This window comes from Octopus bimaculoides, chromosome 2 (assembly GCF_046866305.1).
Source record: "Octopus bimaculoides isolate indiv1 chromosome 2, ASM4686630v1, whole genome shotgun sequence".
In the NCBI taxonomy this organism is placed as follows: domain Eukaryota; kingdom Metazoa; phylum Mollusca; class Cephalopoda; order Octopoda; family Octopodidae; genus Octopus; species Octopus bimaculoides.
This window is the reverse complement of record NC_142929.1, coordinates 193,408,774-193,433,218: the sequence shown is the minus strand read 5'-3', so window position 1 is coordinate 193,433,218 and position 24,445 is coordinate 193,408,774. Positions and strand designations below refer to the sequence as shown.

The 24,445-nt window shown below is 39.1% G+C and overlaps 1 protein-coding gene across 4 annotated transcripts in view; it reads right to left on the bottom strand.

Annotated features, from left to right (window-relative positions):
* The window catches only part of LOC106871095 (lipopolysaccharide-induced tumor necrosis factor-alpha factor homolog), a 50,483-nt gene that overhangs the window by 10,150 nt on the left and 15,888 nt on the right, over positions 1-24,445 (bottom strand). For 2 of the 4 annotated variants that reach the window (XM_014917392.3, XM_052965823.2), the window contains exons 2-6: positions 16,005-16,207; positions 14,420-14,449; positions 9,936-9,965; positions 6,905-6,922; positions 1,869-1,895 (exon numbers count right to left, since the gene is read on the bottom strand). In XM_014917392.3, coding sequence (XP_014772878.1) covers positions 1,869-1,895; positions 6,905-6,922; positions 9,936-9,965; positions 14,420-14,449; positions 16,005-16,179 — 280 coding nt within the window. In that variant the 5' untranslated portion in view covers positions 16,180-16,207. The remainder of the gene's footprint in view (positions 1-1,868; positions 1,896-6,904; positions 6,923-9,935; positions 9,966-14,419; positions 14,450-16,004; positions 16,208-24,445) is intronic. The other 2 variants (XM_014917393.3, XM_014917395.3) reach the window with 2 other exon arrangements.

The following is a 24,445-nucleotide window of genomic DNA, read 5'->3' as shown; positions in this document are numbered from 1 at the left end:
TGTGTGAGTGTGTGTATGCACACACACACACACAGTTTTACATCCACATACAGGAAATATATCGAAGTTAAAGTTAAAAGAAAAATTAATTAAAAATTAGAAATGATAACAAAATTAGATGAGGAAGAGAATCTGCAGAAAGAAACAAAGAAAATCAATGAGAAAACAACATGTGTGGGTGGTAGTGTGGTGGTGGTGATGGGGTGGAAGTGATGTGGGTGGGGGTATACTAAGTCAAATTCCAAAGAGAGAATGAGAGAGAAAAGAAGAGAGAGAGAATAAAAGCATTTACTTCTCTCTCTCTCTCTCTCTAAAAGATTTCTGACATTATAATCAAGAATTAAACCTTAATAGCAATTAAATGTTAATTAGTTTCACCTATTTTCTTGTTTAGTTTTGATCTTCATCAGTAAACAACAAAAGTTATCTCTTTAGGGGACTTCCTCTTTGTGTGTGTGGAGGTGATGGAGGTGGTGGAGTGTTGGCATACAACTCAACTGGTGCAAATGGCAACTCCTTAAAATTCTTACAAAACTGTTTACTTTTCTGATAGAAATCTCAGCAGATTTTAGAATTGATGAACCATTTAGCAATGAGAATTCTTCATTCAGGAATTTCTAGTGAAATTCAGGAAGACTTGCAGACATTTCAGTGCCACCGTTCAATTAAATCATAAATAGACAAGTGTAGACTTTAATACTTGCTTTCTTTTAGTAAAAATTACTCATAACTAATTAACAAACAGCTTCGTTATAATCACAGATGGACAGGTAGAATTATATCTGTAGGTTATTGATGTCGTTAACCTTTTGTCAAAGATAATCATTATCCCCATTGCTTTCAGTTAATCATGCTTTAACTTATAGCTTTGAGATTTCAGTGTTGTGATTTATTTTTAGAATGACTTTGTAGGGTCAGTGTGAGAGACCAGATCTGGTGAGTTTGAACATAAAAGAGTCAGGGTATTTTTAGTCAAATTTGAGTGTGATCATTACCAGCGTCGCCTTACTGGCACTTGTTGGGAAGCAAACTCCTTAACCACACGGCTATGCCTGACCTAATTTTCTTAAGGTAGTTATGTTATTTGTCTGCTATTTCTAGCAGATGAAGTGACCATTTAGAGGCTTTCTCATTGACACAGAATTTCTCCCCCCATCCTAATTCTTCAACTTCCTTTTTTAATCTGTAGTCTCACAACCTGCTAGAAATAACAACCAAATGTCCTTCAAATCTTCACAATAATAATACACTGCCTAAAAATAGAAATAAAACCCATTTTAGTCTTTGAAGCCAAGACAAGGAATTATGTCTGAAGCACAACAACGATTCTAAAATATCACATTTTTAGATTTCTCACACAATAAACAGGTCACCGGTTCCCTAATCTATTCGAATTCAATGAAGAGAAAAAGAAATATTAAAAAAAAAAAAAATGATAAATAAGATAAAAAGTTGAGCTGAAAAGCTCTTGTAGAAAGAAGACAGGAAGAATAATGGAATTATCTGAGATGATGGAGAATGGATTTAGTTTCTAAAAATATTCTCGGGATTGGAGAATATAAAAGAGAGTTTGGTGGTGGTGGAAATCTAGAGAATGTTCATACGATTTCGGAATCTTTTGTGAGAAAAAGAGATTGCTGGAAATGTTATTCTCCAACACTAAATATGGGCAGGGGCGGGGTGGTTTTGTTGGGGGTGTGACTAATGAATAATGGGATGATACCTGACTAATGAATGTCAGGCTAACATTTGGTAAAAGAAAATTGCTTATTGTTTGGTGAATGAATTTAGGTAGACTGTGACACTTTGTACATGGAGTGATGGTGAGGATGGAAGAAGAGAGAGGGAAAGAGAAGAAGTGAACTTACCTGGAGCTGTTGGCATCGGCCCATAACCTACAAATATAAAATAGTTTTGATAACAATATTAATGACAACAACAACAGTTATGAGAAAAATATCTGGAATATTAAAAAATCATCATCTACAATTTAGAAATTTGAAAAAGATAACGAGAAAAATTAATTAAAATTTTTTACAATGAGAAATTTCATAAATGGCAATGTGGTTTCATATCAGAATGATTTTGATTAGTTTCTTTAACGAGGAAAAGAAATTTAAATTGAAATTTACATTCAGCTTTGTTGGTCTTGTATCCAAATGCCTGTATGTGTATGGCATGTTCCCTGTTTATTGTATCTGTACTCCTATATATGTAATATCTGTACTCCTATATATGTAATATCTGTACTCCTATACATGTAATATCTGTACTCCTATATATGTAATATCTGTACTTTTGGTATACATACATCATACTTGCATTCCTGTGCTATATACATGTCATATCTGTACCTCTCTTGGCCTACTTACATGTCTGCATGTCACTTCACCAACCCTTTGCACTCAGAAACACAAAACATCACAGTCACAATATAAAACAAGAGAATAAAACAAGAGAAGTGAATTTTTGCAATAAAAAGCCTATGTTGCATGATTTTTAAGTCGGTAGAGTCTACGTGTACAAATCTTCAACTAGTTATATTGATGTCGCTTGGCCCAGTCATTACTTGATCAGTTTTCTCACATCATGTGGTTGTGGGTCCCTTTGGCTTCTCATGTACGAGTGTTGATTTGTTTCTCTTTCCATTTATTTATTTCCCCATCTTCAACCCCTTCTCTCCTATATTTATTTACCAATGTCTATACATTTACATATGGAGTGGGTTGGTTCAGGTTCATCATTTAACCCGTTTTCCATGCTGGCATGGGTTGGATGGTTTGACAGGAGGTGGAAAGGTTGGGAGTGGTGGGGAAGGGCCCATACCAGGCTCCAGTCATCTGTTTTGGTATGGTTTCTATAGCTGGACGCCCACCCTAAACCATTTTACAGGGTGTGCTGGGTACTTTTCACATGGAACCAGCATGAGTGCTACCCACGTGGCACTGGTATGAGTGCACCATCATCATTTAACGTCCACTTTTCCATGCTGGCATGGGTCAGATGGAATTTGTTGAGGCAGATTCTCTATGGCCAGACACCGTTTCTATCCCCAATCCTCACCTGCATCCAAACAAAGGTAACATTTCCTTCCTGTGGTCAGAGATGGTTTACACTTTTAGGACGGTGGTGCTTGTTTACAGGCATCCTCTGATGTCAAGACAAGGAGAAAGGAATGACCTTAACGACAACAGGAACAATATAACCATTCTTTACATCAGGAATAATAGAAGTACATGTAAATGATGATGATGATGAAGAAGATTAAGTAGTTTGGTAATTTAACTCCACAGAAACAATGATGAAGGGTTGTAGGAGCTGTTTATTGTTGTTGATACGGGTTCCATTCCGTGTCCTGGGCACTTCTAGCTGCTTCCTTTCCGCTCTTTTAACCTTTCCCAAGGAGTTATACAGCATCTAGGCAGCTGTGTGGTAAGAAGTTTGCTTCCCAACCACATCAGCTGTAAGACTACGACCATGCTGGAGCACTGCCTTTATTTTCTAACAGTTTTGTTGCCACTTTATGGCACGAAGTTGGTCTATGATTGAGTCTGTAGAAGCTGATCTTCCCCGAGTGTATCCTTGTATGCTTGGCTGGTCTGGTATCATCATTAGGAGTTTATCCAATGTTGTTTTTTTAATGTTTCAGTAGAGTTTTTTTATCATCATCATCATCATCATCGTCGTTTAACGTCCGCTTTCCATGCTAGCATGGGTTGGACGATTTGACTGAGGACTGGTGAAACCGGATGGCAACACCAGGCTCCAATCTAATTTGGCAGAGTTTCTACAGCTGGATGCCCTTCCTAATGCCAACCACTCAGAGAGTGTAGTGGGTGCTTTTACGTGTCACCCGCACGAAAACGGCCACGCTCGAAATGGTGTCTTTTATGTGCCACCCGCACAAGCCAGTCCAGGGGCACTGGCAACGATCTCACTCGAAAATCCTACAGGAGCCAGTCAGGCGGTACTGGCAACGGCCACGCTCAAAATGGTGCATCTCATGTGCCACCCGCACAAGAGCCAGTCCAGGGGCACTGGCAACGATCTTACTTGGCTTGCCGGGTCTTCTCACGCACAGCACATTTATATATTTCTGATTTCTTTAGAAAAGCAGTTGAAAGGCTGAGGATCCCTAAATATTAGACTGGCACAGTAGAGTGTTTTTGCTTGTGATTTCAAAGATGGTACTTTTGGAAGCTGACAGTAGCCACCAATTCATGCATTAAAATCTTCTCTAATATGGAAGTTTAGAAAATGCTCTTTCAGGATTTTGCTGAACTGCTAAGTTATAAGGACATAAACAAACCAACAGCAGTTGTCAAGTGGTGGTGGAAGACAAATACAAAGGCACACACACACACACACACAAGTAGTTTCCATCAACTATATCCACTCAGAAAGAATTGGTTGGCCCAGGGTTACAGTAGAAGACACTTACCAAAGTGCTGTGTAGTGGGGTTGAACCTGAAGTCATGTGGTTCCAAAGTAAGCTTCTTAACAACACAGCCTTGCTTTTATTTGTTTTATCTATTTTTTTTTTTAACCCTAAAGCATTCAAACTGGTCATATCTGTCCTAAATGTTTTTCTTTTTTTTGTTCAAACTGGCCAGATCTGTCCTCTCACACCTACCCCACAATGTCATTCTATAAATCATCGATTATATCACTGAAATCTCAAAGGTACCAAATAATGCACAATTAATTCAAAACAACGGGAATTAATAAGGATTACACTCGACAAAGTAATCTGAATGCTAAAGGGTTAAAGAAATCCCAGATTATTTCCAATAAACATTATTTACTGAATGAAACTATAATAATGGTTTCACCCTTTGGCACAAGGCCAGCAATTTAGGGGCAGAGTGGGGGATAAGTCGATTACACTGAGCCCCCCCCCCCTCCATCCCCAGCAATCAACTGGTACTTATTGACCCTGAAAGGATGAAAAGCAAAGTGATCCTCACCAGAACTGAACTCACAACGTAAAGAACCAGAAGACATACCATCAAACATTTTGCTGAGTGTGTTCATAGTTCTGCCAGTTTGCCATTTTTAGTGAAACTACAACATAATACTGGTCATGCTGTACAGTTATTGATTAATCTAAATCTTGACCAACTAACTAATCAATATTTTAACTCGTTAATATGTTTAAATGAGCTTTCAACTCTTCAAGACAACAGTTGTTTTTTTCTAAGATTGAAATGCAGTTAGAAACTGTTAAGTCTAAAAGACTACGGAACCAAAAAAGATGGTTTTCTTCTTTGAAGATTTTGGAGAGAAAAAAATCCCACAAAACCTCAAATATCTTTGTTATTTTGCGTTGTTTCTGAAAATGAATTGGAGATTCCTGATGAAAGAGTTATTTTCAGAACCATTATGGGAAAGAAAGTAATTTATTTTTTGAAATAACATTAAAAAGTGAGAGACAACCATGTCATTAGATATATCAAGAGAGATAAATATAATGTTTGATGTACAACAACAGGAAATAAAACATTTGTATAATAAAGATACTTTCAACACTTGAAACCTGCAATTTGTTATTAATAATAATAGTAATAGTAATAATAATAATAATAATAATAATAGTAATAGTAATAATAATAATAATAATAATAATAGTAATAGTAATAATAATAATAATAATAATAATAATAATAATAATAATAATAAAGGTGATCCAGAAGACAGTATTGTTGGGTACAGCTCACATTCTAAGGAGAATATTGTCTCTTTGAGTCAGAGGAGAAGAAGGCACTACTTGAAACCTTTGAGGATTTGTTGTTGCCTGCTTTCGAGTAAAGAATAACTGGTAAGTGAGAACTATTCGAGTCTTTCATAATAATAATAATAATAATAATAATAATAATAATAACAATAATAACAACAACAATAATAGATGTTCAAAATGCGTAAAAGAAAAACACTGATGGGTGATTTCTAGCTTTGTGTCACAAACTGTTTCTTTATATAAACTACTACCACTGTACTACAACAGATACTACAGCAGGTAACATACTGGAGAAGTGAGGAGGGGGAGAAACAAAGGAAACACAATGATGCAGGAGGTGGAGGTGGGTTGATGAAAGAAATCAACAGAAAACAACGACAACCAGGAGTGAACTAAATACATGTCTACACAGATTTTACAATTCGTTCTCCTTTTTATGTAGAATAGAATTGCCAGAGTAAACCAAATATTTTGGGATGCTGCATTTCATTTTTGCAATTCACTCTTCAAGTGCATAAACAGCCTAAACCTACAATCAACTAAAGAAGTGGAACTAGAACACACACAAATACTGAACAGTGGGAAGGAGTGCTCAACACCACATTGATGGGATACTATTCTTCGTTTGGGGGTTGATAAGGCTACTGAGGCTTTCATGTAAAGAAATCCTCATAATGGTTCAAGCATACCACATGGAAGTGTTGGTACTCATCTTTATTTTGGATGGGAATCCAAAGTGGGGAGGAGTACCAATGTTCCCACGTAGCATGCTTGAACAATTGTGAAGATTTGTTTACATGAAACTATTGGTAGCCTTGATAACCCATAAATAAATAATATCTATCCACCAATGCTGTATTGAGCACTCCTTCTCACTGTTCAGCATTTGTGTGTGTGTGTGTGTTTGTGTAAGGCATGAATCAATGAAGATGCAGGAAGAAAAGTGAGTAAAATATTCTTTTGTTGTATCATTGACGGCTTCACAACATGAGATGATTAAAATAAGGAGAAGTGACAAACAACAGATGGAGTATTATTGAATGTTCACCAGAGGAACATGCAATGTGATCAATACATCAATACTATTGGTATACAAAGGAAACAATCACAATCACGGGGTGATAAAAAAAAAAATCTGCAATGAAGTCCATGCACAGAAGGACTTACCTGGAGGGGGTGCCCAGGCTGTTGGGTAACAAATTTGTTAAAATTTCATTAATTTCATTGAGACTAAAAGCAAAATGATTAATATGCAAATTCATGCAAGGATGTCAACAGATTAACTCGTTTGATACCAAGATGCCCAAGATCAGGTTTTCTGTTTTAAATAAATTAAAACCTTGCATGAAAATTTAATGCTAAAATTCTAAATGTTCATTTAATAATGGCAAATTTATTTTAGTAAGTTCTTCATTATTTTCAGAATTAATTGAAACAAAAGCAGTGCATTTCAACAGAAATATGGTAACAAAAGAGTTATGATCAAATGGTTCCAGAATTATGATTAACGGTAGCAGTAGAAATATCTCTGTCTCCCCTTCATACAAGGTCTCAAATTTTCAGAAGATAGAGAAATGAGATTGTGTGTCATGTTGGGTCATAGTTGACTAAAGAGGTGGCAGAAAGATGAGAGGAGTTTGTTGGACACTGGCTGAGGTACTCAGATTCTGATGGAGGGCAATGCTGTATTAAATATCAAACTAATTAACTCAATCATTTGTTTCAACCTTTAGCATTTAATCTGGTCATATCCAGCCCAAATATTCTACCAGTTTTATGTAAAAACTGTCCAGCTTCAACCTCTCACATCTACCCTACAATGTCATTCTAAAAACACACCATTGAAATCTTGAAGTTACAAGTTAATGTGTGATCAATTCAAAACAACATGAAGAAATAAGTCTTACATTTGGCAAAGAAATCTAAATGCTAAAGGGCCAATGTGCTGCTTAAACAATCAATTGGTCGTTAGTTCAAGTCTTATTTGTTGCTATTCCTGACCTTCTCAGTGACCTGTCCTCTCTCCTCAACGTCTGACTATGACTGAGAATTAGAAAAAAAGATACTTACAGTTTCTCAAGCAGCCACCACCTAAAAATTGATTGCTTTATTTCGGTGCCAAGATAAGGATTGGTGCTTTTAACAGGACACAGCACACTTTGACTTAATACATCACACACCTGTATTTAAGCCCACCTGTCTCTATACCTAGCTTAGGTTAGCCCAATACAGACAATGTTGATTGGGGTGGCCCTGGTTTTCAAAGTCAATTGGTGAGAGTAACAGAAAAGTTTGAAGAAAGGGAAATAAGTTATTTTACTGATCTGTTGTAATTGATAAGATCTATGATCCCAGATCTCCCTTCCATGACCATTCCATTTTTTACTTTTTCCAAATCTTGCAATAAGTATTTTCTTTCCTAAATTTGTTTTAAAGTTTTTAGAATATTGAGAAGAAGATTTGGCTACTGTTTCTAGCAGACTCACTGACCAGATGTCAGTTCAAGTTATTTGTGTTGGTCATCTCTTCTCCACTGAAACCGTTTCCATATAAAAGAGAAGCAAAAATATTATGAAGAAAACAATCTGAAAAAAAAGACTAAATTTGGATAAAGAAACCATCTTGTTCCACATTGAGGCAAATGCAAAATGTACACACACACACACACACACACACACACATACACACACACACAGGGGGATGCATACAAGCACACACACAAATGCATGCACACCATACACAGCTCTTTGAAAAGAGAAAATCTCTTAACATGTAGCTTCCAAATAGATTGAAAGAATATGGACTTTCTTCTTCATTTTACATCATGTAATTGCATCATGTTGTTACTACATGTTATAACTACATGTTGTAAGAACACTGTGTCATGTTAGTGCAGTTAATCTCAAACGTTAGAGCAAACAGAAAAAGTATTTTAGAGCACTTTGTGAAAAAAAAGTCAAACATTTATACAGGGTTTTGGTAATATACTAAAAAAAAAGGAGGGCAGGGGGTGATTTATCTAGTTTAATTAATAAATTTTAAAATAATTTTTTTACCCAAAGTATAATTATGAAAACATCATCATCATCATTTAACGTCCGCTTTCCATGCTAGCATGGGTTGGACGTTTTGACTGAGGAGTGGTGAACCAGATGGCTGCACCAGGCTCCAATCTGATCTGGCAGAGTTTCTACAGCTGGATGCCCTTCCTAATGCCAACCACTTTACAGAGTGTACTGGGTGCTTTTTTATGTGCCACCGGCACAAGGGCCAGTCATGCGGTACTGGCAACAGCCACGCTCAAAATGGTGTTTTTTACGTGCCACCTGCACAGGAGCCAGTCCAGCGGCACTGGCAACGACCTCGCTCAAATGTTTTTTCATGTGTCACCGGCACAAGTGCCAGGAAGGCGACGCTGGTAACAATCACGCTCAAATGGTGCTATTTACGTGTCACCGGCACGGAAGCCAGACAGCTGCTCTGGCAATGATCAAGGTCAGACAAAACAACACGTAAAATTTATTTGTGTATTTTTTAAATATAATTATTTTATTTTCAGAGCACCGTTTGAAAAGTCCTGTATTAGGGTCCACATAAGGTCAGACCATTTTGTTAGCATTTACAATATTTAGTTAAATATTCAGTAGTAAATATTTACAAAACGACAGTGAATATCAAATAGACTGCAGAGAACATTTATTAGCCAATGGTGAATATCTAACATTCAGCAGTGAATGTTTGACAGTTATCAATGAATATCAAACATCTTACAGTAAACTGTTACTAGCCAGCAGTGAATATTGAATGGAATGCAGTAAATGCTTAAAAACTTATGCACCCATTTCTGTCCATGTGAAAAAGAGTCTTTGAATTTGCTTTTTTTAATATTCCTGAAAACAATGTCTATTACTGCTTTCAGCTGAAAGTCAACCATTTTGTACAACCAATGGTTTTAGTTGGTACCAATGAATGTAAGATATTTAAAATAACAAAAAAAAAAAAAAAGAAAAAAAAGAAAAATTAGAATTGGTTGATGACAAAACACAAGATTAATTGAAGTCACTGAATAATGACTTTTGATGAAGACTAGGTCTTAGACTTAAATATTCAACACAGTGCAATGTACTACATGATTAGGGTTAGGTTAGTGTGCCACATGAATGGATGAGGAGGAGGAGGACGAGGAATAAGGACTTACCATGAGGAGGAGGTGGAGGAGGAATCCAAGCTGAAAGACAGGAATTAGAAGAAAAGCAAGCTTAATTAGGGTATTTAGAACAGAAGAACAATGGGGGTTGAAGAATTTGGAAAGACTTCATTGGGAAAGAAAAAAAAACCGATGTTATTAAAAACTAAAATAATACTGAAAAATTAAATGAAATAAATATATTTTGGTCTTCATCTGAATACAAGAAAATATTCCATTAAGTTTTACAATGTAAGAGTAATTAACTGTAATTAAATTGGATTTGAATATGCAGATCATATATTACAGGATAAAATCTGGAATCTGTGGAAATTAGTAAGGGGTGGCACTGACATCATCATAATCCTCATTTAATATCTGTTTTCCATGCTGGCATGGGTTGGATGGTTTGAAAGAGGCTGGCAAAGCTGGAGGGCTGTATCAGGCTCCACTGTCTGTTTTGGTTTCCACAGGTGGAAGCCCTTCATAATGCCAACCACTTTACAGAGTGGACTGGGTGCTTTTTATGTGACACCATCACCACATACCTTTGCAAGATGAAAAAAAAGGGAGGGAGAGAGAGAGAGAGAGAGAGAGAGAGAGAGAGAGAGAGAGAGAGAGAGAGAGAGAGAGAGAGAGAGAGAGAGAGAGAGAGATAGCTTACAGAATATTAATGTGTCTAATTGATGAACATATTGACATTCAACAAACTCTAATTATACATCTATCCTTTTTTATCTTGGAAGTTTGGTTCCAAAAGGACAACAAGGATAAATGAATTAGTTTCCATGCCCTTTGTAAATGCAATCATCATCATCATTGTTGTTGTTTAACGTCTGTTTTTTCCATGCTGGCATGGGTTGGATGGTTTAACTGAGGACTGGTGAGCCAAAAGGCTGCACCAGGCTCTAATCTGATCTGGCAATGTTTCTACAGCTGGATGCCCTTCCTAACACCAGCCACTCTGAGAGTGTTAGTGGGTGCTTTTTACGTGCCACCAGCATGGGAGCCAGTCAGCCAGCATTGGCATTGACCAAGCACGGATGGTGCTTTTTATGTGCCACCAGCACAGGTGCCAGTCAGGTAGCACTGGCATCGGCCACAACTACAATTTCCGTTTTGATTTGCTTTTGATTTTTGATGTTATTTGACTTGATAGGTCTTCTCAAGCACGGCATATCACCCGATGATCCAAGGGTACTTTTAAATGGGTTGGTTATGCAACACTGGTATAGGCTACGGCTGTGATCTTACTTTACTTGGTGGGTCTTCTCAATCACAGCATATCTCCAAAGGTCTCGGTCACTTGCCATTACCTCCATGAGGCTCAACGTTCAAAGATCATGCTTCACCACCTCATCCCGTGTCTTCCTGGGTCTCCCTCTTCCATGGATTCCTTCCACTGTTAGGGTGTGACACTTCTTCACACAGCTCTCCTCATCCATGCCATGAGTGTACCACAGTAATTCTAATCCCTGATTAATGAATTGATGACAAACGAGGCTACATGCATTACAGTTAATTGTAATTAGCAATTAATTGCAATTAACTGCTAGCTGCTTCTACCATTCTACACAAAATGACTGCTAATCTGTTTATTTGAAAAAGTCATTTGAAATTCTTGGAAACCTGTTTTTATTTAGTTTCCCCTCAAACCATGTGGCTGTGTGGTAAGAAGCTTGCTTCCCAACCACATGCTTCCAGGTTCAGTCCCACTGCACAGCACTTTGGGCAAGTGTCTTTTACTATAGCCTCAGGCCAATCAAAGGCTTAAGTGGATTTTGTGGACAGAAACTGAAAGAAGCCCATCATATATATGTATGTGCATGTGTGTTCTTGTGTCTGTGTTTGTCCACCCCAACCCCACTGCTTGACGACCGGTGTTGGTGTGTTTACATCCCCATAACTTAGCGATTCAACAAAAGAGACTGATAGAATAAGTACTAGACTTAAAATAAGTCCTGGAGTTGATTCATTTGACTAAAACTTCAAGGTGGTGCCCCAGCATGGCCATAGTCTAATGACTGAAACAAATATCCTTGCCTAAACAGCCTGGGATAGTTATAAATAAGTACCATTTTCAGTCTTCCATGGAAAACATGTCAAGCTTGGAAGAGAGAAGGGTTGGTGACAGGAAGGGCACTCATCCAGCTGAAAAAAAGTTTGCTTCAGTGATTTCCACCAGACCCAAGCAAGCATTGAAAAGTGGATGTTAAATGAGGATGGTGAAAGGGCAGTGTCTGTGGCTCTTCACAGAGCCCCAACCCAGACCCCAACTCAAGACTATGTGGTGGGGGTGGGGAAGTGAGGAAGAAGGAAGTTATCATCAGAATATCTGCAACAGACAGGACTGTGAAAAGGTGGGTGTGTGGGGGGAGGGCATTGGTGGAACAACAACAATTCTTAGTTTGGTTAATATTTGTAATAGAATCCAGCTGGAAGAATTGTTAGCACAACAGGCAAAATGCCTAGCGGAATTTCGTCTGTCTGTTTGTCTTTCCACACTGCATTCAAATTTTGCTGAGGTGGACTTTGCCTTTCATCCTTTCAGGGTCAATAAAATAAGTACCAGTTATACACTGGGGTCAATGTAATTGATTAGCCTCTTCTCCAAAATTTCTGGCCTTGTCCCACAATCTGAAATCAGAACTGTATATAACAACAACAACAACAACAACAAGTAGAAACATTGTAGGTGGTGGTGATGGTGGTGGTGATGGTGGAGGTGGTGATGTTAGTGAAATTGATGAGGAAGATGACGATGGCAGTGATGATGATGAAGCTGAAATCTTGAAGAAATAAAAGTTCCAGTTTACCTTAAAAGAAAAAATAGAGTTTTAGATAATGTTAAATCTGGAAAAAGCAAAAAGGGAAACGATTTTTATCATAACAAAGGCCTTTTGGTTAATATACAAACAGCTTTGATTTCAATGCTTCACAGATGGCCATCCAGCCTCAAGTCAATCCATATCCATCTTAGATACTTAAAATAGATTCATCAGTGGTAGATTTGTCTCCATCATGAACAAAAGTAATACAAGCAAAGAGAGTCTCTATATAGTCTCTGGAACTGCTAGAAATAGCAGCAAATTCTCCTTAAAAATCACACCTTATTGTCTTAAACAAGGAAAGAATACATTCATCCTTACATAATGCTAAAAAGACAGGATGCTCATGGCTGGAATGTCTTTCATTATAGGTTTATTTGATCAGGACTGACCTACAGTTAAGCAACAACTGGATGAATATAAATTGATACAACAAACTAAACTCAACAAGACCCAGAATAATGGTCTTCTCTCAATTCCAGGATCAAGCAGTGCAGTTTGTTCTGAAGTGAAATACTCCAATACACACTGCTTCAGTCCATTCAGCTGTAAATAAGGACCCTTGTGAAGGGAATGTTGTGACCATGGTCACTTATACAACATGGAAACCAGATAGCCCAGCCCTATTAAGTTCCAGGACTTGAGAGAATAATGATCAAAGGTTGATGAAGGTATTTAGCAAGTTATTAGTAAAACTGTACTGGTGATTTGAAACTGAATCCCTGAATACACTGTCAGACACCACAAGCAAACCACCATAGTTTTATGTGATTGGTTTACAAACTGACCAATCAATGTGAAGCAATGGCATGGACAGGTTTTCTCGAACATTCTAGAATTTGACTTCCACCCCCCTATAAAAACCATTTGTAACTTTTGCTACACAAGTATATATATGTACTTTGGAGAGAGAGAGAGAGAGAGAAAGAGAGAGAGAGAGAGAGAGAGAGAGAGAGAGAGAGAGAGAAAGAGAGAGAGAGAGAGAGAGAGAGAGAAAGAGGGAGAGAGAGAGAGAGAGAGAGAGAGATGTCTATGTTAATAAGAACAAGAAAGAAATTAACCACAACTAAATTTTGTAAACCAGTTTTAGGTAATCTCATAACACAAAAAGAAAAGCAAACAAGAAAATTTCCTGCAAACAGTGGAAAATGGCATCTGTTTTCCCAATGAACCAAACGAGTCCTAAACGTTACAAAGTTTGGTAAATAATATAATACAATGCCTGAAATAAATAATTCACAAAGTTTGGATATTTTGGTTAAGAATATATTGAAATGATGGCAGCAGTAAAATAAACCAAACAGTTGAAGACTTCAATGTTTTGTCTAAGAATACAATACAAGAACTGTAACAGGAATTCCTCACAGAGAGAGAACGGTTATTGAGGAAACTTGTCCACAATCTCTGGTCCTGACTCTTAACCTTTATCATTTTAGAAGTTGTTACAATAAACAGTTTTAATCTATTGTCTCTGCAATAGTTCCGGGAATGTGTGGATGAAAATATAAGTTTGGACAAAATTCCTTTGAGTGGATCACTGAATGTTTTATATCCCAGAATTCCAGGAGAGTCGAGAGAGACACAGGCTGGGTTTGGACATTGGGCCTATCATTCATGGTTAAACTGTTGCGTAGGAATCTAAAAGGAAATTGTTGAGATAATAGTTACCTTGGCCACCAAGGGGAGCTGGTCCATATTCTGAAATAGATTAAAAGATGAGTGTGAGAAAATACTGAGAGGGAGAGAGAAGAAAAAGATAGAGAAGAAAACAAAAGGGAATTATAAAGGGAGCAAAAGAGAGAGTTTGTGCCATAGTAGCAAGGGTCGACAGGCAACACACACTCAGAGTTGGCACAGTTTGCAATAACAATCAGATATAATTTGTTTAACCCTTTAACATTCAGATTACTGTCAAATGTAATGCTTATTTAATCACAATGCTTTTAATTAATCCTGCTTTATCTTGTAGCTTCAAGATTTTGAAAATGTGATTGTTAATGACAGTGTAGGGTAGGTGTGAGAGGCTGAATCTGGTTAGTACAAACATAAAACAGGTAGAATATATGGGCCAGATATGGCCAGTTTAATTTCAAAAGAGTTTAAGATATAATATGTGTTTGTGTGTGTGTGTGTGTGTGTGTGTGTGTGTGTGTGTGTGTGTGTGTGTGTGTGTGTGTATCTATCTTTCTTTCTCATGCTGTCTGTTCTATTTGCATCTTACACTGACCACCCTGCTGGGCAACCAAATTCTCTCTCCTGCATCACACATCCCTCACCATTTCTCCCATGCACTCTCGCAACCTCTACCCACCCACACTCCCTGTTCTCCTGTCCCCACTCTTTTTTTACTCACCCAACACCTCAAAGGTCCACCCTCACACCTCATCACTATTTCTATTTCTTTTCAGCTCCACCTCCCCAATCACCCCACCACCCATGTAGCTCTTCTTCAGCAAGGGACTTTTCTGTTCTGGCCCCTTCTCTCACACTTTAACCTCTCATCTCTAAACACAAAACCACTCACTCACAATTGTCTTGCAAGCTGCACAGTTAGTGTTGGTGCCACGAAAAAAAGCACCCAGCACACAATGTAAACTGGTTGGCCTTAGGAAGGATGGCCACCTGTAGAAACCATTCCAAAGTGGACAGTGGAGCATGATGTAGTTCTTGGACACATTGGATTCAGTCAAACTGTCCAACCCATGTCAGCATGGAACATGGACGTTAAAGATGTGTGTGTGTGTGTGAGAGTGCATGTGCGCGCGTGTGTGTGTGTGAGGATGTGTATGTGTATAAAGTCATCATTGCTGTTCAACATTCACTTTCCCACATCTGCATGTATGGGTAGCACAAAATCTGTTGAGATGAATCTAGCTGGATGCTCTTCCTGTCACCAGCCTCCACCTGTTTCTAATAGAAGTAATATTCCACCCCCACCCCCGCACTCAATCAGACATACTTTCACAAAAGATTGGAAATCAAAGACTTTTTTGATGGCATCAAGTGAAGCCAAGGACACAGTAACACACACACACACACACAAACGGTGATACAGACTTATAGGCTAGGAATGAATATTTATGTCCCCCCCCCAGCGTTGTAGCAGTGGAATGTAAAGAGTAAAGTGAGATCAAATATCCATCAATGGGTGATTAAGTTCAATGATTTGAGCAAAAGCAGGACACAATAAGTGTGGTGTGTAGACATTAGGGCTTTCCCTTCACGGCCCAGAAAAGGTAAGGGTTTGACTTACCTTGTGGGTGGATCATTGGTTGTGGGGGTGGGGGTTGCATATCACCAGCAGGTGCCGTTGGGTAAGGAGCGGGTGGATAGTAGGCTCCTGGGGCTGATGGTTGAATCCCACCCTTTTCAGGAAGAGGGTAGGAAACTCCTGGTGCACCGGGATAGGGAGGAGGTGGGTCGTTCATGGTGACTAATTCTCTCTTTCAAATGAATCTGAAGAACAAAAACAAAAAATAAAAAACAATTCAATCTGTTAACAACAAGAACAACAACAACACTACAGTTGAAAGATTTTAATGTCCACTTTTCTTCCATTCTTGTACGGGTCATAAGGAATTTGTTGTGACAGATTTGTGCTGGTGCCACATAAAAATCACTCAGGACACTGTGCAAAGTGGTTGGTGTTAGGATGGGCATGTAGCCATAGAAACCATGCCAGTGGAGATAAATGGAGCCTGGTGCAGCTCTCCAGCCTTGCCACTTCCTGTCAAGCTGTCCAACCCATGCCAGCATGGAAAATGGACATTAAATGATGATGATAATGCTAATTTGAAGCCAGTGCTCCAACATGGCCATAGCCAAGTGATTGAAATCAGTCAAACAACATTATAGACTTAAAAGAAATGAAAGTTAAAATTGATATTGGTGAGACTTCAGCTGAGAATGCGGAATGGTGAAGTTCAATAATAGCAGAACCGGATCATTTTGGTAATTTAGAAGAATCTAAGCAAATCAACAATTATAGCGCCAAAGTCTATTGTTTTAACTGAACACTAATTAATAGATTGGACAACAGCAGAAATAATAACGGGACTAGAAATACCACAGAATTTTCCATTCCATTCTTAATATGATGGAATGTCAAAATCGTCCAATGAAAACTGAGTCACAAAGGCAATATCTTAACTTTCTTCTTAATATTTTATTTATTTATTTATTTATTTATTAGTAGGTGCAAACATGGTTCCAGGTTCAGTCCCACTGCATGGCACCTTGGGTAAGTGTCTTCTACTATTGCCTCAGGCTGAACAAAGCCTTGAGAGTGAATTTCATCATCATCATCATCGTTTAACATCTGTTTTCCATGCTGGCATGGGTTGGACAGTTTGACGGGAGCTGGCAAGCTGAAGGGCTGCACCAGGCTCCAATCTGATCTGGCAATGTTTCTACAGCTGGATGCCCTTCCTAACGCCAACCACTCTGAGAGTGTAGTGGGTGCTTTTTACATGCCACTGGCATGGGAGCCAATCAGGCGGGCTTGGCATCCATCACGTTCGGATGGTGCTTGGTAGACAAAAACTGAAAGAAGCCCAGCATGTGTGTGTGTGTGTATGTGTGTGTATGTGTGTGTGTGTATATGCGTGTGTGTGTGTGTGTGTGTGTGTGTGTGTGTGTGTGTGTGTGTGTGTGTGTGTTTGTTCCTCACCATAGCTTGACAACTAGTGAAAGTATGTTTATGTCTCTGTAACTTAGCGGTTTGGTAAAAGAGACTGATAGAATAAGTACCAGGCTTAAAAAGGTGTTGCTTTGGCATGGCCACAGTCCAATGACTGGAACCAACAAAAGATGAAAAAAAACAGTAGAGAACTGTTGTGCTTCTGTGGTGGGTTACGACCAATATCTTCGTACTGTGGTTTTTAAATGGCTCAAATGAGAGTTCCGCTTGACCGGATCCAACAAATGATGTCAGATGAAGTCATTAAACAATTCTAACTCGATCAAAATTAGGACAAAACTCTCGGTTCCACAATCAATCTTCTTCCACTGTTTTACGCAGTAACAATATCCACAGACAATATGGAATAATCCATTGGTCACATGACTAATTATTCTTGGATATTTCACATTTGCATTTTATTAATGGTTCTTAAGACTTAAATTTGTAGTTGTCATAGCAACAACTACTCATGTTCCTTCACACAAATTGTTGCCGTTGATGCTGAACCAGCTGCCATTCATAGAATGAGATGTGTCAGCTTCTGGAATTGGATTGATGCTTCTGCATTCCACATGTGCGGCAGAGGTGGCAGAATGAATTGTAGTTCCATAAATCTTCAAATACAAGTAATTTCCTGAGTAATTGTCAACCTTGAGCTAACGAACTGGTTATTAATTAGTCATATAATTAATTGAAGCCTTGGGATACTCCCATTAACAGATTCTACAAACAGTGAAGGACCCTGCAGTTCATTATTTTTCAGATGATGTTTAGACCCAGCTCAATCTTAATTACATAGATATGTGATGGAAGACAATCCAGATATGACCAACTAGTCAGTTTTTGGAATTACACATCAAAGTGTGCATCACCCAAAATAACTTTTTTTTAAAGACAGATAGTTGTGATTTAAAGGCAATTTGGCTGCTGTTTTTAGCAGGTTGGGAAACCACATAGAGGCACCTACACTGGCCGGATGTGTCCTCTGTAGCCTGTTAAAAGCTATCAGACTGCAGTTGGTTGTTTTCAGCAAGTCAAGCGATCACATGACAGGTCATCTATTAAACTGACTGAAGAAGTAAATATATTTATATATTGTCGAATTATTGTCCATTGAAAAGGCAGCAGTTTGAATAATAATAATAATAATAATAATAATAATAATAATAACGATAATATTAATGACAATGGTGATGATGATGATAACAACAGCAATAATGATAATAATAATAATAATAATGCCGCCCCCACTACCATTGCTTAGCAACAGAATCGTTAGGGAAATAAATACTTTAGCTTGTTTACAACACCTGACTGACAGGTAATTTAAGAAATCCAATATAAGCTTTCAGTGAAGGAAGTTTGCCAAAACAAAAGCAATGAAATAGTCATTATCCATGTTTGCATAAGAGATGGAGAAATGGGTGGACAGGTGGGGGTTTATTACTGACTGGGTATTGATTAGTAATAACAAACGATCAGAAAGAAAGAGAGAGAGAGAGAGAGAGAGAGAGAGAGAGAGAGAGAGAGAGAGAGAGAGAGAAAGAGAGAGGCCAACAGCAACAATAATTAAAAAAATTTGTAACAGGTATAAAGATTATTCATTTTAAAATCTGACCCTGTTAGAGCTGGTGCCACATAAAAAGCATCCAGTCCACCCTGTAGAGTGGTTGGCGTTAGGAAGGGCATCCAGCCATAGAAACCATGACAAAACAGACACTAGGACCTGGTGTGGTCCCTAATCTTAACAGCTCCTGTCAAACTGTCCAACCAATGCCAATATGGAAAATGGATGTTAAACGGTGATCTTTTTTTAAATCACAGGTGTGACTGTGTGGTTAAGAAGCTCACTTTCCAACCCTATGGTTCTGGGTTCATTCCCACAGCACAGCAACTTGGACAAGTGTCTTTCCCTGTGGGCCCCAAGCCAACCAAAGCCTCGTGAGTGGAGTCATTAGACAGAAACTGAAAGAAGCCCATTGTATATACATCTTTTAATCTTTTACTACTTTCAGTCATAGAACTGTGGTCATGCTGGAGCACCACCTTAAAGAGTTTAGTCAAACAAATTAACCTCAGTACTTGACTGGTACTTTATTTTATCGACCTCGGGAAGATGAAAAGCAAAGTTGACCTCAACAGGATTTGAACTCAGAATGTAAAGAGCTGAGACTAATACAGTAAAATATTCTTTTTTGATGCTCGATTCTGCCAATCTCTACTGGCTTCAAACTCTGGCACAAGGCCAGCAATTTCAAAGGAGGGGTTAGTTGAGTACCTCATCTCCATTGCTCAACTGGGATTTATCATATCAACCCAGAAAGGATGAAAGGCAAAGTTGACCTCAGCAGGATTTGAACTCGGAATGTATGCTGTTAAGCATTTTGCCTGGTGTGCTAATGATTCTGCCAGCTCACTGCCTTCCACAACAACAGAATCACCAAGCTTTGATGGTGAACAACGAAACTCATCTAAGAAAAACAAATTGATTAAAAATCTTCAGATTTCCCCCCATCAACAAATGTATATTCCCAGATGACTTACTTTTAACCACCATCTTATATTTAATATTAATATCTTTGTAACCCAATAGGAAGGGTATTCCAGAGAGATTAGCTTCATCAGCTGCCTTATGTTTCAGTACCTTGAATATGGTGGTATATCAAGTTTGTTGTAAACAGAACAAACTATGGAAGGACAATCATCAATAGTGGTGTGTATTGTACTGAATCAAAAGTTTTGCAGTGTTTTGGTGGTAACTTACTTGCTTTAAGCAGCCGAGCATTCAAAGTAGAGGCCATAGTGTTGCACCGTCAGGAGCCACCTTTCAGCCAGTTCTTTGATTCTATGCTGATACCAGTTCTTGTCCTTCAGCACAAAGAATTCCTTCACTGAAGCTTCCACCTCCTCTTGGTTGATGAAGTGTTGTGAGTGCAGAAAGAGAGTCATGGAACAGAACAAATAATAATCGGAAGGAGCTAGGTCCGGACTACAGGCTGGGTGTGGCATCGGTTTGACTCCCCTCAAGTTCCTGGAGATTGGGTCATATGAAGTCTTGCTGCAGAACTCATTTCCTGTTAAGCAATGCTGAATATTTCTGCTGCATAATTGCATGCATCCACTCCAGCTGTTCAAAGTACAGGTTGGCATCAATAGTTCAACCATCCGAAATAAAGTCAGTGAATTATTTCCTTATAATCCCATCAAACTCAGAGCAAGCATCACTTTGTGTTTGAAATGGCCATGTTTGGCAACAAGTTCCAGAAGCTGGCCCTTGCTTAACCACTGCTTATGCATGTCAAGATTGTGGAAAAGTGTCTCTCTTGGAATGTTATTTGTTCTGATCCGTGGCTCACAACCTGCGCTTATGAAACTTCATTAACAAAGAGAAGATGGAAGGTTTAGTGATGGAGTTCTTTGCCTCAAAAGACAAGAACTGATATCAGCATTGGATCAAAGAACTGGTAGAAAGGTGGCTTCAGATGGTGTAAACACAATGGCATCTCGCTTGAATGCTCGTCTGCTTTTGTTGTAACCTGATAAAACAAAAAAGTTACCAAAATATTGCAAAATTTTTTCTGCTCTACAATTTGAATTTTTCAGACCAAAAATTCCACATGAAATGCAGCAGGATTTGGAAAGATAGTGACAATATTTGAATGTTTACACATGATGTTGACTTATTTGCTAGAAAATATGGTGTATAAAGGACTTGAAAGTTGTACTGACAAGATGATGGTGGTGGACAGGTAAATACTTAAATAATTACAAACAGCACAGGGTTTTACAAAGGTATGAACCTCCACCCACACACATTCACTTGACGAAATTAACTCTGTTACACATTTTGAGTATTTTTATTATATCATTTTATGTCTGTTTCCTATGCTGGCATGGGTTAGATGGTTCATCACAGTTCAAGTCATTTGTTACAAGGAACCACTGTCTCCATAGACTGATGCTTGTGTGATTTGGCATCGTTCCTACATCTGGATGCTCTTCCTAACACATCAGCCAGTTCATTACATGTTGTGGGTACATTTATTTGTGACACCAACACTTGAGAGGTTAAACAGTCCTGAGGCAGGGCTAAATGGACCTCATAGCCCTACACTGTCTCTGCTCCCAAAGCTGACCGTCTTATAATGGAAACAGGAGGGGGTAGGCTTGTACATCATCATCATCATCATCGTTTAACGTCCATTTTCCATGCTGGCATGGGTTGGATGGTTCGACGGGTCTGGGAAGCCAGGAGGCTGCACCAGGCTCCAGTCTGATCTGGCAATGTTTCTACAGCTGGATGCCCTTCCTAACGCCAACCACTCAGAGTGTAGTAGGTGCTTTTTACGTGCCATTGGCACAGGGGCCAGAGGAGGCTGGCAATGACCACGATCAGTTGGTGCTTTTTACGTGTCACTGGCACGGAAGCCAGTCAAGGCGGTGCTGGCATCTGCCATGTTTGGATGGTGCTTTTTATGTGCCACCAGCAGAGGGATCACAACTACAATTTCCATTTGATGTTGATGTACTTGACTCAATAGGTCTCTTCAAGCACAGCATGTTGCCCTACGATTCAAGGTACTTTTGAGTGGGCTGGGGCTGGTTATGCAACACTGGTGTAGGTTACAGCTGTGAACTCACTTTATTTGCCAGGTCTTCTCAATCATGGCATATCTCCAGAGGTCTCGGTCTTTTGTCATTGCCTCTGTGAGGCTGTGAAAAGAGAAGATACACACACACACATACATACATGCATGCCCATGCACACACACACACAATTCTGTCATTTGTCCCTCAATACGACTCTTCCACCTTGCAGTTGAGAGATTCTTTACCTTGCAAGGTACTTGGTGAGCCTGTTGGTACTAGTACCACTTAAAAAGCATCCAGTACACTCTGTAAGGTGTGCATGTGCACACATGGGTATGCGTGAATGTGCATGCACATGTGTGTGTGTGTGAGCGCATGCGTATGTGCAGATATTTATAACTTTAGACAACCCCACTATTGTTGGGGGGCCATTAAAAATCCAACCAGGACACAAGATAGTCTGGAATCTGCAACATGGTTGGCGTCAGGAAGAGAACGCAGTCAGAAAATTCAAGACTAAAAGGAATTTAAGGAGCGAGGTGGGATTGACCAACCTGTTTGGGATGGCAGTAACTCCAAATAAGGACTGAGATTGACTGTAAGGATCTGTCTAACCCAAGTCAATATTGAAAGTGGAAGTGTGATGATAATGATGATGATGTGTGAGTATGTGTGTGCCTATGTGTTTGAGAGTGTGTGTGTGTGTGTGTGTGTGTATCTTTCACAGAAATACACACACAAACATCAGTGGGAAAGCCAATAAACCGGTAGTTTTGAATGAAGTCCTTTGTGATATTTCTTCTACACCGAGTTACAGACACTCCCTTGTCACTACTGCCACCAAAAAAACCAGTGAACCATTGATTGGTTGCCTGTAATTAATGACACTAACTATGACACTTCATAACAGACACACTATTGCAGTAGAACAACACTGCTCTGTGCTAACACTACACACACACACACACACACACACACACACACAGACTCTGATGATGAAACACTTATGTCTGGTCGCTGTGACATTGGTTTTTCATTGATTTGTTATCTCTGTATCAGTCTTTGTTCACTTCATAATGGGTGAGTGGGGATGGGGACGACTGCTCAGGAAATCACACACACACACTGACAATGAATGATTGACTGATGAATGAAGAATAAGCAAACAGAGAAACCACCAAAGCTAGAAATAACCACCGAATATTCCTCAAAATGAGTCCTACTGTTTTAAAAAGAACACAATGGACAATGTAATTCCTGATATGCAAAAAGTTGGGACGGTCGTGGTTGGAAAGCTTTGATTATGGGTCAACAGTATCAAGGATTACCTTGAGGTTAAACAATATGGAAGGTTAATGGAAGAGTCCATTTATGAAGACACATCGACAGAGTTCAGAGCCAAAGATCAGTACCATCTTGGAATTAGTTGCAGGAATGAGTTGAACTGAAGGTCAACAGAACCATGATCAGAGGGGGTTCCATCCATGACCAGCCTGCTTTTCTCTAGACTAATATATCTACAATTACATCATTAAGCAATGCATCCTGCTTCTATACACTCACACACAACCACAGATATACACACACACATACACAGTCACAGGCATATACATTTACACATATACATACACACACACACATGCAGGAACATCTGACTGCTATTATTAGCAGGATCTCGCAACCACATAATGTCACCTTTGTTGGGCTCACAATGATGTAAAGAGACAGGAAGCAGACCGATGCAGAGTTTGGGCTAAAAAAAATAGTGACTTTTAACTGTGAAGAGATTTAACCATTTTGCCACTTTGCCTCCATGAGGCCCAACGCTCCAAAGGTGCTTTGTGCGTGCCACCGGCATGGGTGCCCGTTACATGAAACCAGCATCAGGCACGACTATGATTTCACTTGGCTTGACGGGTCCTCTCAAGCACAGCATATTGCCAACGTTCTTGGTCACTAGTCATTGCTTTTGTGAGGCCCAAAGTCTGAAGATCATGCTTCACAACCTCATCCCATGTTTTCCTGGGTCTACCTCTACCACTGGTTCCCTCCACAGTTAGAGATCAGCACTTCTTTACACAACTGTCCTTGATACGCATCACATGACCATACCAGCGCAGTTGTCTCTCTTGCATACCACATCTGATTCCTCTTATGCCCTATTTTCTCTCAACATGCTTACACTCTGTTGAACATGCATGTCCAGCAAAGTATACTGGCTTCATTTCTTTCAAGCATACGCATGTCCTTGGCTAATGCCCAGGTTTCACTGCCGTGTAGCAAAGCTGTTTGCACACAAGCATCATACAATTTGCCTTTCACTCTGAGAGAGAAGCCCTTTGTTGCCAGCAGAGGTGTGAGCTCTCTGAATTTTGCACAGCCTAATCTTATTCTCACAGCTATGCTCTCAGAGCATCCACCTC